This window comes from Podarcis muralis, chromosome 9 (genome assembly GCF_964188315.1).
Source record: "Podarcis muralis chromosome 9, rPodMur119.hap1.1, whole genome shotgun sequence".
NCBI classification, from domain to species: domain Eukaryota; kingdom Metazoa; phylum Chordata; class Lepidosauria; order Squamata; family Lacertidae; genus Podarcis; species Podarcis muralis.
Window position 1 is genome coordinate 19,393,896 of NC_135663.1, and position 14,598 is coordinate 19,408,493.

Sequence of the window (14,598 nt, forward strand, 5' to 3'; positions counted from 1 at the left end):
AAAGGGGGAAAACTGCATGGATACTTCATATTGAGTAGGAAAAGCCACATTCCATATTTTATGGCTATGATGTTACTGGAGAATTATAGCGGTGTTGTGAAATACAGCTACCCAGTGACAAGACAAATGGGATATACATTCTGCACCATGTATACTGCAAGAGTTTTTGAACATCTTTGTCTAGCATTTGGCATTATTGCTCATGCAGCCTGCAATTCTGGCAGATGCACTTAAGCTTCCTGACCAAAAACTTTCTATTTGCTATTGCCCTGTTGATTATGTGTTTAACCTCGGCTGACTTAAAACTGCATTGATGCAGTTATCTGACCATCTCACAACTGAAGAGTTTCTTCTAATCCTTAGCCTTAGTAAGGTTTTACAGACTATTTTGTGCATTCAGCAGATGTGTTTGGTCTGGCCATTGCTCCAAAGAAAATATCCCTAAAAGCACAAGAACTGTAGTTGTCCATGCTTTGGTAACCTTCAGGTGGTATTGCTGCAATGAGCTTCATGTGGGGCAGTCCTTGAGGTTGGTCTGGTAGCTTCAGCTAATGCAAAATGTGCCGGGATAACTGTTCACTGTGGCAGAATATCGACACAATGTTATTCCACTGGTGAATGAACTGCATTAACTGCTAATGAGCTACAAACTTGAAAAATGGTCTTAATCCTTATATACCCAATGGAGCCCTTTGCAGGCCTCTTGCAGAAACCATCATATCAGGAGATGTTTTCCACACAATATAGATATTGGGTCTTTGGTGATGTGGCACCATCCCTCTGGAATTAACCCCCTCCTGTTAAATACTATCTTTTCAATGACTACTGAGGACCTTGATCTCTTAAGTAGAGATTTTTCCCAGTCTGCATCTGTGTTAATATTGTTTATAGATATTTTAATTGTTTTGTAATTTGTCTGCTGGCTGCCCTGGGCTCCTATGGGAGGAAGGGTGGGGTGTAAATTTAGACAACAACCACAACAACAACAACACTGTACCATCAAGTAGTTCTGGCTAGGATGTCCTTAAACAAGATTCTTAAGAGTCAAGACTATCACAAAATTCAAAGCACAAACAAGACTGAGCTGCCAAGTAGCCTGTCAAGCTGGGTCTTCCTATTTTAGGAAGTACTAACAGGGTGAGAGTGGAAGAAACTTGCTTGAGGTGATACAATGAAGACAGGAATTGGTGAAAGATGCAGCAAGGCTTCTTAGAGTGCCCCTAGCATGGTGGCAAACTACTGGGGCTCTGCTTCAAGCAGAAAAATGTCTTTGGCTACTATGCAAATCTGAGATGCTGAACTCCATTTTAAGCAACTGGATTAGTTAATTGGCTGCAGCACAGAACTAGTTGGCACAAAATATGCACCACTACAATAAATGCATTTTTTTAAAATGAAGTTAAGTGTATCCAACATGCCGAAAGAAAACAAACAGAAAGGAGAGATGATCACGGGGTTTTCTCTCTCTTTTGATTAATTTATAATGATTGCAAAATAATCTATGTTTCCACATTGGTTTATTGAGTCATCATCAAAGCTGCAAAAGCAGCTACATACATGGAGGGTCTGCTGGCTCGAAGTCCTATTGCAGAAGGTGAAAGGAAGTATGGGTCAGATGAGTGGTGAACTTTGCTTCATTAATGTCAGAGGGCAATGCGGAGCAAGCTAAAGCTGGGCAAATCTTGCAAGATAACTTGCCCAACCTCTCCAGTTGCACTTCTAGTAACAAGATGTTTTAACACTAGAGGTCAATACTCTGGAGGATACCCATGGAACGCAGTCTGGTCTAATATACTCAGGCATACTTTTAAGCACTGCACTTTACAAGACTTATATTGATATTAACTTTCAACCTTTAGTCAGCAAGTGGGTATAAGATTCTTTTTGTTAAAATAATTGGGCCTCAAAGGACATATATTTCTAGTTATTCTCAATGGGAATTGGGATAACTAAGGCACACTCTCTCCAGAACTTCTGCATCGTCAGTCATAGCTGAAATAGAATATACAGCTCTGCTGCTGTATTGATCAGTGACAAAATACGCTCATTCTTTCATTCTCTATTTCTCCCTCTCTCCCTCTTTCAGATACACTCTGACACACACAGGAATGAACACAAGCTACTGCACCAATTTCATCTGGCTTGGCCCTTACAGTGCTTCTGAGTTCATGAACATGTAATCCTTTACAGCCCTTAGCGGATTTCTCTCTCTTTCTCTCTCCTTATCTCTTTACCTTTTACAATCCCAGATAAGTTGCTGTGCCAAGTACATTGAACATTATGCCTTTATTTCACATTCCTGGTCCTTCATCCCTGTAATCTCTGGCTAACACCTGCCTTTTAGGATAGAATGCATGATCAGATTTTGCCATTCACACATGCATTTTACTACTTGCTTGTCTTGTTTCCCTTGTCATTGCTTGCTATTGGAGGACTTCGGAGAAAATCTGATTCAAAACCTGCATTTCAGAAGCAATTTAAGATGAGCTTTGCTTCCTGTTACTTGAGCGTTGATGCAGATATACCGACAGGAAGGAGAAATGTGAATTTAATCTTCTTTCACTGGTAAACACTTATGTGAGGTTAGACAGCTATTTACAAGCCGGTTTATTAAGAACTTAAGCATCATTGAGAAAAATAAATAAAACAGCATCTACAAGCACCCTAAAATGCTGCATAATCTTGATTTATTGCTTTGCTTTCAAATGTGGCACAGCCAAAAAGGCTGTTATGCACAGCACAGCACTGCTGAGTTATATTACATAGGCAAAACCTCTTGGATTTGGATCGAGAAGAGGGAAACTACTTGAATTTGCATAGAGGAACAGGATTTTTACACTCATTACTAACTGGGACCACCTGGGCCTCGCATCTAAATGCCAACATGGAATTAATATGTGTGCATTTGTGTATATCCATGCCTATCAGTCCAACTCTCTCTTCCTTTCTCTATGGCCTTATTTGCACATCATGGTAAACAAAACTATGTTTTACCAAAATGGCACAAACATGGTGAGCTCCCAGAGAGGAACAGGCACCTGCTTAGCTCCTTTCCCCAGTCCTTCTAGCATTGCACCATATGGCATGTCATCCCAACCTGGATCATGGTTAACCATGATCTGTAACCATAGGACAAACCATGGCTATAGACTGTGGTTACAGAGGAAAGACTTCGGCCAGGATTTGGGGTTCACACAGCATGCTATGCCAAACCTTGGCTGGGTTGTGTTGCTGTGCTAAAATGAGAACAGCAGGGGTTAGCTCCTCTATGGAGCCAGAATATTTGCATGGTCCTGGTAAGCCAAAGCTTGGTCTGCTGTGATGGGCAAACCAGGCCTAGATATGTGTGCATGTGTGTATGTGTGCATGAATGAATAAGACAATTTCCTAACCATTGCAGTTGTGCTAATTTATCTGTTTCTTCTACATATAAAAACCTAGGTATTGGATTTTCCCTGCACCAGTTTAACTTAAGTAATTGTCCCACCGCAACACCTCACTGATTTCCTATTCTCAAATTGTGCACAGCACTGCACTGTTAAAAGTGCATTTTTTATATATATATAAAAACTGTGTGCAAATAAATGAGCTGAAACAAATAAAGCCCAATTCACATGAGACTTCTAAGGCATCTGGTGGAATTATTTTTTCTGAGTAATTAGGCCAAGTGCTGGTACAATTCCCTTATGAAAGAAATCACCTTCCTTGCTAGCCAGTTATTTTTCATTGCTGTCAGACAGCACTAAGCTCCACTTCTCTCTATCTTGTATGTGACCCAAAGTATATTGATTACTAATCTTTCAAAACAAGAGGAATCATATCATTGACACAAATATGTTTATGGCCCATGGGATGTTTTCTAAGTCTCTTAGATTTTTTCAAGATATTAAATGTGGTCAATGAAGTCAATGGGAGCCTTGAGCCCTATGCAGTTGTTATGTTGTGCATGCATTCATCATCCTGAATGGACGTGGAACGTAATGTCTGCCTGTGCATTCAGTCTCAAACTGCACACTTGAATCAAAGCACATGTAACTCAGTACAGTAGTAATTTTTCCCAGCGTGTGTGGGAAGAACTCAATTACTGTGGCAAGTTTCACACCATGGTGTGCCTAACCTCCATATGTTTATTGAACATGTGAGAGTGACCTCTTCAAATACATGCTCTGTACATGAGAAAACTGGGTATATAGATTTGCTTGACTCAAATCTTTGTACATAGTCTGTTTGGCATAGACCAATAAATGAAGGTCAGACCCATGAATGCCCAAGATTTATGATCACTATCCTGTTCACACACACACATATGCAGAAATGACATGTACACCAGGCTGATAAAAATCCACATTTTACATCAAGGAAATCCTTTTACATGCATCTGATACTGTTTGCCTGATGCATATATGATGATTGCATATCTGCATTTTAATTCTACCAGAATTATACTACGATAGAGATTAGGTTATAATAGGGTCAGCATTCTCTATCCTATTCTTCTCACTCATCAATATTTGTTGAGAGCTAACATTACCTGTATGTCATGGTGTGTCATGGTATCAGATTTTAGGATTTCCCCTGCTGTCTGTTTTCACCACCAAGTTATGATGAAGCACAACTCAGGAGACGTTTTGTTTTTCCAGCAGTACAATAAAGAGAGATTACTTATGCAATTATATTTTAAATAATTTATCCAACATAGCCATTAGTACATTTTCTCAAAACAATAACAACTCACCAGATGTTTCATCAACTCTTTCATCTACCACATGGTCTTTCTGGTGGACCCATTCACTGTTGCATTTGAAGTAGATCTGGGTGGCAGGGCTAGCTTTACAGTACAGGTTCACAGGTTTGTTCTTCACGATGTAGGCCTCTTCAGGCTCAATGAGGAAGTGAGGAAGTGGCTCTGGAGGATCCGAAGGGAAGGTTTCTGGGAGCTCATGAAAAAAGTCATCATCTGCAAGAAAAGAAGTTGGAAGGGAAACATTAACAAGCTGTTAAATAAAATTGAATCTGAACTTGAAAGCTGTTTTTCAGCTTTCACTACAAGAAGAAAATAGAGATGGCAATCCTTACATGAATGATACATATTCTTAGAAGATTGCCCTATGAGTGTTTCGAATAAAAGATATAGCTGATTTTAAGACAGTTTTCGGGGGAATCATTATGACAAAACTGCAGCTATCCTTTCAAGCGGGCGCATTCAATTTTTTCCAACAGCAGGCTCTATTAACACACAGTTACAATACTGGTGACAATGAGATGTACCTGTTTAGATGGATTCGATGTGTACATCTGGAATACTTCTACATGTGGCCTCTTCCTTGCTGAGCAGCATTGATTTATCAGTATCTTAATAATGTAAGTGTTTCTATAATAATGATAACAGGAGTACGATGGCTTTGCAGGGTTGTATTAAGTTGTTTAACATTGATCAAAACACTTATCTTTTTGCTGTATGGAGTAGCTGACTGACTTACAGGCAAAAGGGCATTTATGTGGTATGTTTGGGTTAATCTCTGTTCACCATCAAAGATCTCATGGCTGAAGATTATATTCTTCTACCATATGAGGAATTAAATGCAAATTTTAATATTAAACCATAGTCTAGGTGGCATTATATGCAAGATTGGTGCCTACTGATTACAAATTTGGCCTAGCCGAAACCTCAAAAACAATGATTTAATAGAAACTGAGAAGAATGAGACTAAGATCATGTGGGTTACTTATATACCTATGGAAGCCTACTGTGGGCCTTTCCTGAATCAACTGAAAATAATGCTGGTTAAGGTCCCTGGAGCTGATGCGTAGAATTCCATGTAGCAAAAAGAATATTGTTCCATCAGTACAATCATTTATGCTTCTCCCGACACACACTGTTCTGACCTTCCAAAATGGATTTGGGGGAGGTGGGGGAGTGCATGGGGCAGGGAGTGTGATGGGACAGTTGAATCCAGCCCAAGCTAACTGGGCCAAGGGAAGCTGTCTTATACTGGGCCCATATTGCTCAGTATCGTTTAATCTTTCCCAGTCCTATCTAGAAATTCTGAGGATTGAACCCAGGAACCTTCTGCATGCAAAGCAGATTCCTGAACTACATCCTTCTTTATCCGCTGAGACTGCATCCATAAAACCCATCTCAGGTAATACAGGTGTAAAATCTCTTACAGAAGCCAAAATCATCCAATGAGAGCAATGAGACAAGCAGTAGGGTTTGTTTAACTTTGGCTGCAACCACAGTGAAGACAGTGTGCTATTTACAGTGGTACCTCGGGTTACAGACGCTTCGGGTTATAGACGCTTCAGGTTACAGACTCCGCTAACCCAGAAATAGTACCTTGGGTTAAGAACTTTGCTTCAGGATGAGAACAGAAATCGTGCAGCAGCAGCGCAGTGGCAGCGGGAGGCCCCATTAGCTAAAGTGGCACCTCATGTTAAGAACAGTTTTAGGTTAAGAATGGATCTCCGGAACAAATTAAGTTCTTAACCAGAGGTACCACTGTACTGCTAATGAATCCTCTTTTCTGTATTTTGCTCCCAGGATAGCTCAGGATAGCCTGATCACCATGGATAGGTAGGGTGCTAGTATTGGATGGAGTCATAACTACAGGTAGGCTGCAGAGCGAGGGGCATCGATAAACATAGGATGAACATCTGTTACCCTTCACAATGACTACCACTCACCATGACTGGAATCCAGATTCAATTATGAACTCATAGTTTCCTTTGGTTGCTTTGAGAATTATGCACAGGGATTTGCAATTCGGAAGTGAGCTGACATCACAGACCCATTTCAATGAACCCAAGTAAGTTAACCATAATCCTCCTGCTCTGTGATCTCATAATCAACTTCAGCTTCTTACATCAGTATGGTAATTCCTTTCACTGAACTAATCTGACCTAAACTGCTGGGAATGAACTAATTTTCAGACAGCCTCATCATTCTCCTTTGTTAGAATCTTAAAACAACAACAACAACCATTCCGTTCTTTAAAGGGGAAAATCACAGTGATTCACAGGGAAAAGCTCATCCTGCTGGCTTTAAACTCTAGCGTCAATATGCAAGAGTATCCAAGATGCCCAAGACAAACAGTTCTCACAGTGGTAAAAGGATGAGGGAGCAGTAACTATTGACAGATCTATCAGTAAGAAGCTGACAGTCCTGAAGGCCTTATTCAATCTCCTCTTTTCTGCCTCTGAAGCAGTTATCGTTATAGGCAGTGACCGACGCCGGAGATGATCAATAAAAGCGCCACAGAATATCAAACTAGAAATACTGCAGAAGGTTAGCTCTCCCCTTCGTGTCAGTCTTCATGAAGATTAAATGTCAGTCAACTACCTTTCTTTACACTAGATATACCTATATTTTCCTGTGTCCAGAATTACAGAGGATATGAAAGACTCTTCCTCCAGCCACAGCTTTTGTAGACAGACAGATAAAGAAAGAACAATGACAGATGAAAGGGATTGGATAGATTGCTACCACGATATCTATCTCCATAGCTAGAGTTACACCATGTCTTTATTGGATGTAGGTAAATCAAGAGGGTTTGAGGTTTCATGGACCTCCGGAGCCTCTCAAACTGTATTAGAAGAATGCAAACCTTTCCACAGTCATTTAAAAGCGCAGTATTTAACTGTTTATGAAACACAAATCAATAAAAAAAAAACTTCTGTCATTTAAAACACTGTATTTAACTCTTTTTGCAGAAAGGCTGAAACGTCCCCGAAAAAAATTAACCATTCTGTAACAAAACTCTCTTTGCTTCCTACAAAATCCCTGAGCAAACACCAATTTGACCTCAACATTTTCCTTTAAGTGAACTAAGGTACCAGGGTCTGTTTATACACTGCCAAAAGAGTTATTGGAGTCCTAAACAACTTAGGCCAAGGATACTTTAAGAGGGCTGCCTGAGCCTTTATATCTCAAGAGTTCCCTGGGAAGAGGGTTCAAACAACTCCTGAAATTGTAGCTCTATGAGAGGGGAAAAGGTCCCCTAACAACTCTCAGAACCCTTGACAAACTACAGCTCCCATGATTCCTTAGGGAAAATCTTACCATTTAAAGTGGTATAATATTGCTTTAAATGTATAGTGTGAATGTGACCTAAATTAAGCCAAAGTTTGGTTTAGCATGTTGCTCGAACTGGGAATCATGGCTATGCTCTCTCCTTAGTAAGTATGAGTCCACACATTCACAGCCGCTTGGTACCGTAAGTCAAGGTCTGGCGAAGCATTTTGTGTGATCTAGCAAAATGAGTGAAAGGAGGTGTTTCAATGCTGATTAAAAATCAACATGATCATTATCAAATATGAACACTCTGCCTGATTTGCAGATTTTGGATTTGTTTTGGAAGCATATGGCGTAGTATCAATGGAGAAGTTACCATGGTTTAAACTGATGTGTGTGTGTGTTGCTGATTTTCAATTGCCTTATTTACATCTACCCCACCCTCTCTTTAGCCATTTTGTGCTTGCATCCCCAAATACTTTTCAAAGATGCAAGCAGAAAGAAGAAGATTGTGAATAAGACCTCACATACACACATGCACAAAAACAAAGTATAAAGTGTAACCATTAGAGATGAGTCATCCCCCCCCCAATAGCCTCGGGGCACATCTTTTTCTTCTGGTCATTTAATTGCAAATCAGCAAAGAGACAGATGGAAACTAACAAAGCAGGCATATGTTTTATAATTAAACAAGTATTGCCTTGCTAATTCCTGGTGACTGCAAAAAAGTATTGTTTTTCATTGAGAGCTCCCAACACATTTACTGAAGATAATGTTCATAACCATGCTATCAAAGAGTAAACTAGAATTTCTCTGCTGTACTTAAAGTTCCAGATTTGTGATATATAAATCTCTGACAAAGAGCCTTGTTTCAAATAAGGACCTTTCACCGTCAACATATTTTACTTTGTTCTTTGAGAGATCAAGTCTGCAATCCTTTACCTACTTTCCTGGGAGTACTGAATTCAAGGGTGCTTACTTATGCTGCCTGTGGACAAACGCTGGCTCCCTCGGCCTGAAGCAAGATGAGCGCCTCACCCCACAGTTGCCTTTGACTGGACTGAACCATCCAGAGGTCCTTTACCTTACCTTACCTTTGCCTACTTTTGAGTAGACGTAGAAGTAAGATTGCACTGTGAGAAAACAACCACCCACACAGCATTGCTGAGAACAGAATGGCATTCATTTTACACATTTGCTTCAAAATGTTTTTCAGACAAGCATGTTCTCATTCATTTGTGGGGTTTACATTTTTCATTATTCACCAAGATAATAGCTGTGCAGAAGAGAATGCCTAATAATGGAACAATGATTGGATTTTTCTACACCCTATAAAAAAAGCACCCAAACAATCAGATGGTACATTCTCCTCTCCATCAGCATTCCAGGTCTCTAGCCTACACATCTGCTGCACACCGCTAAGGAGTAATAGGCACAGCCTTATCAGACTGATGGAATCAATGCGGGAAACTCGGTTTGTGCTTTTCTGGGTTCTCAGATGCGATTAGATCTCCTGAAGCAAGAGCACAAAACGTTATTTCCTTTTCTCCCAGGCAGACAAACTATGTCTTTACAAGTTCTGTTTCTGTATATACCTTAGATAAACAGCTATAACGGTGGGTGCGTTGGGGGGGGGAGCAAATCACAACCTGGGCATGCTTAAACACAGTTAAAATGTGCCCTCGTATCTCACTGTTGCTGTGTGATAGCCTTGCTATAATCCACAAAATGTGGAGCATTAATTCAACTCACCTGAATCAGAGCTAAGGCAGAAACCAGCTTTCCTTGTAAATGAAATGATAACTGGACAGTCTTTGTACATGAACAGGGGGCTTCCCCCTCACCATTAACTGCATATACATCCGGGATTCACAAGAACACTGCAGGGCAAAAGGAGTCTCTCATTTTGGTCAGCAAGCACTGCGAAGATTAAAACTTACATTCTGGCATGCTTGAATGATTTCAGTGGGGCACTTCACTGCAACTGGATCAGCAAGTGGGAATAAGGCAGAGAGAAAAAACAAACTGAAATCGCTTTACCACACTGGCACAGCCACTTCCGTTCTAGGAAGCACAACCAAAATGCTTTCCCAGGATTTCACTGACCACAATCTTCTTGGGGCTGAGCACTGTGTTAAATGTTCCTGTTCTTAAAAACACAAAGTAGAAGCAGTAAGGCAATAAGGATAATGCACCTAGCACAGTTTGCTTAGTTTCACGTGACCACAGTACAGGCCATCAAGGGAGTGGATTTCAGGACACGGCTAATAGGCATAAATGCTATTGTTACATCTGAGGTGCCTTTTGGATTTTCTGCCTCAGGCAACAAAGTATCTTGGGCCCTCTCTGGAATGCAGCCTCAGCCTGTTTCCAAAGCTCAAAATGTTAAGAATACTTTTAACGTTTCTAGTAAATCCATTTTCATTCTATCCAGTGTTCCAGAATGCCCTGGGTTATCCATTTACTAATCCATCACAGGCCTTATAGTAGACAGGGAAGAAAAGAGAGCAAACTCTAGACAAAAGAACCAAGGAGTCTAGTTGTTGCTATATTTAAAGACCCAACAGGAGCATTGTAGTCTAACATTTATGTACAAAGGAACACTAACAATAGAAAGTCAATGTAACTTAGGCTGGTCTAATTTATGCTAGCACAAGCCACCCTATTCCAAACTCGATTCAGGAGGAGTTCAACTCACACCTCCTATTTTTCTGGCCTTTTTCTGCTAAGGTGCAGGGTCACGTGACCAAGCTGAAAGGGGGTTGGTATAGGTATAACTCTCTCCCTTCTCCATCCCACCATGTCCTTGGAATCTCCTAGCTTAGCCAGGGCAGCCAAAGATCCACCAACTCCAGGCTTTCTCATTCTGGTGGATGTTGGGTTTGGATTGTGCTGTAAGCCAATTCTACATACTGATTCCCATTCCTAGGAGTTCCAGGCCTGCAATCTACTACAAATGCCATAACCACCATGTTAAGTTGTTTTGTCATGGTATTTTAGTAAACAATAAAATAGACAGCAAAAAAGGCAAACGTTAATGGTTGCGGGGCTCATCTCGCTTTACTGGCTGAGGGAGCTGGCCTTTGTCTGCTCCGCAGACAGTTTTCCTGGGTCATGTGGCCAGCATGACTAAGCTGCTTCTGGCGAACCAGAGCAGCGCATGAAAACGCCTTTTACCTTCCTGCCAGAGCAGGACTATTTTGACTGTAAGCCGCTTTGAATGGGCACATGTCCTGAGAAGCAGCCAAAAAAATATTTTAAATACTTAAATAATAATAATACAGGTTCCATACACCAATACATTTATTTCTCTATTGCCAGACTTGTCGCTACAGATCTAGAATAAATTCTCACCCATTCACATAATGTATCTTTTCCTAAATCTCAGGGATTAAATTATTATTACTTACATCATAATACATATGACTATTATCTTCCTGAGATCTAAAGCAAATTCTTCTCAAGTGGAATTTACTTTGGGATGGTTCAAGAGCAATTTAAAAGAAATAGCTGCCAAGGTAATTCCATTCGCTTTTGGATTCCATCGTTCAGTGAAATCTTTTGCAATACATTACAACAAAGGCAGCTGGAGTTAACTGCATGTTTGGGATTTGTGCTTAGTTTTTAAATGTTATGATTAAAGGGTTTTCTGGAAGAACAAATCCTGTTTTGTGTGAAATTAACAGCAGGTGCCACTTTGGACAGGCAACTTTATTAGGCAGGAGATAATGTCTTGTTTTTAGTGTGTTTCTTTCCAAAGGGACTATTACTCACTAGTGCTTAAAAAAATGCAACCCTCCCTTCTTGCAACCAGCCAACTAAAGTAGGTAAATATGTATGGCAGCTCGTAAACTCTGTCAGAGAAAATCGTATTTCAAATATTGGTAAGTTCAACATATCCCTTACAATTTTTATCCCACCCTTCAGGTATGGTCAGTTCAGGTGTATTATATTGTCCACAACTCCATTTTACCTGCAAAAGAAAAGCTAAGAGGTTGTGGCAGACTTGGTAAACTTTATGGCTGAGAAAGAACCCAGGTCTCTCAACATTTCATTCAAGGTACAACATTTCATTCAAGCTGCTCTTCTGGCTTGCACAATGCTCTAAAACAATGTGCAATGCAACAAAGGGGCCAAGTTATTCACATGCAGAAGAAAATTTAGGATTTAGGACATGTACATAAGTTAGCTCTTGCTTTTGGGGTGCATACCTACATAAGATCTTATTTTATTCTGTGAACCACCCTTAGACCTGCGGGTATAGGACGGTAAATAAATTCAATCATCATCACCATCATCTTACAGTCTTACTACATGAAGCTGCTGAAGGCTAAATCACACCACCATTCATTTTTCATCATTAGGGTGCGGCACATTAAAGCAGTTTCTCACACCAACGTGTTTCCACCAATTACAAATTAGGTATAGCTGGCTAACCAAACTATTAAAAGTATTATGGACTAGTAGGGGTTTTTTTTTGGGGGGGGGGGCTATCTGCAAGACTGGTATAAATAAGACTATGGCAAATGCAAACTTCTGCAGATCTTACCTGCCTCATCACCTGAAAGCAATTGTTCCAGGTGACCAGAAACTGGGGTATTTACAAATCTCTCCTAGCTGCCATGGCAGAAATTCAATAATTGGCTGCCAACATGGAGTTGGTTTGGCTCAGTTTATCAAAAGAACCTCATTTGAAAAGAAAGGTTGCCATGCCCATTTAAGGTGTGTGTGTGTGGGGGGGGAGATGCTATGGAAACTTTCTTCTAATTATTACAAAGCTTTGCATGGATATTCCTTTGTGCTATCACCTTTTCTTTTTATTTGTTTAAGACTAATAAAATATTTAAGCTCTAAAAATAAAGGAACCGTGGATCACAAATTGAGTAGGGAACTTTATCTGCGCAGCTTTTCTCATGCAACAAAAGCACGTAGTCTGTAGATCATAAGCACTCAAAAGTGTGAGCTCTGGGCACTTTATCTAATTAGGAAACTGACACTAGTCAAATTAGATGCGGTTGTGATGTGACGGCAGATTATGAGCAGTTCAGTATCATTAATATAAGGTGTTCGCTTTCCTTGTATAACTGATTTTTGGATTTGGAGGGGCAATGGCTTGGCAGAAGAATTCAGGGTCAAAAGATAGGATCTCATCTTTTCAATTTGCTCGTAAAGCTTGAATGCATTATTCCATTTGGCTTTTGTTTGTTCTCCCTAAAAGCCTGTCTTCTGAGCAGTTGGAGCTTCTGAACCACCTGCAACACGAGAAATATTTTCCCTCTCTACCACCATTAGTAGTCCTAATGGTTGACACGGGGTCACAGAATTATTGCACCTCTAAGCAACATCATTTCCTTCCCAGTGTAAGGCTTCATTTTTCTTTGACACATTAGTCCTGAAACTGCTTCAGGCTTTTGACCCTCCTTTAACCTTGATAACTAATTAAAGATGGACAAGGCTTAGGCTAAAATAGTTTTTGTTAAACCTATTCATTCTTAAGTCCCCTTAAGGCACACTTTGTCACTTAGGACACAGTTTGGCATATTTACATGAAGATGAAAGCTGATGCTAAAACACGGAACAAGGAGCAAGAGACACACACAGAGAAGTATAACTTTTGTGGCGTCTGTTATATATATGGCACTCAAAATATACGTCCAACAAGAATGCTAGGTTTCCTACTAATGCTCTCAAGCATGTGGTGTAAATTATCCTAGAAGATGATATTCCTTTACAGTCATAAATGAGGTTGTTGTTCTTTAGCACAGCTGATAGCTGGACACAGAACTCTGATAGATGTCAGTATTAAAGTTTGTTCATTATAAAGATATACTTTGCTCTTATACAAACATGCCTTGTTCACACAAGGTATTTTCCCCAGGAAAATATTAACCACATTGAGCACTATGCCCAGTGGCAGTGGCGTAGCGTGGGGGGTGCAGGGGGGGCTGGCCGCACCGGGCGCAACATCTGGGGTTAGGGCAAATCAACGGGTTAGGGGGCACAAATCCACAGGTTAGGGGGTGCAAATCCACGGGTTAGGGGGCACAAATTACTTGCCTTGCCCCGGGTGCTGACCACTCACGCTACGCCACTGCCCAGTGGAAAAATATAGGACCCTCTGGGGTTCTTTTTCAAACTCAGTAATAGTTTGTCCCATTAAATGTGTATCAAATGATAAATATCATGCTGAATATGCCACTTTCTCATTGTTACTGATGATGGGCCAGAATAAGGTAATGACTAGAGTATGCAGTTTGGCCAATATATCCATATATGTCTGTCTGTCTGTACTACTTTTAACTGCATCTAGGTATTAAACCAGCTTACAAAAAATGAAAACATACCATATGCAAAATTTTAAACATGAAATTTTAAGCATCAAAGAATAAAGCATCAGAAAAGCATTTGTAAAGGACTCCTGAAATGAAACTGCTTTAATCTGGCTTCTGAAGCCCAGCAGGGACTATGCCTCCCTGATTTCTAACGAGAAGGAATCCCAGAGTGGTTCCACTGCAATGAAGGCATGACTCCTCATTGACATGAGTCCTTAAGGTACCCTGGGCCGAAATTGTTCAGGGCTTTGTACC

General features: G+C 40.4%; 1 protein-coding gene across 3 annotated transcripts in view; it reads right to left on the reverse strand.

Moving 5' to 3' along the window:
* The window catches only part of UNC5C (unc-5 netrin receptor C), a 302,919-nt gene that overhangs the window by 118,952 nt on the left and 169,369 nt on the right, over positions 1–14,598 (reverse strand). For all 3 annotated transcript variants that reach the window (XM_028743498.2, XM_028743497.2, XM_028743496.2), the window contains exon 2: positions 4,736–4,957. In XM_028743498.2, the coding sequence (XP_028599331.2) occupies positions 4,736–4,957 (222 nt within the window). The remainder of the gene's footprint in view (positions 1–4,735; positions 4,958–14,598) is intronic.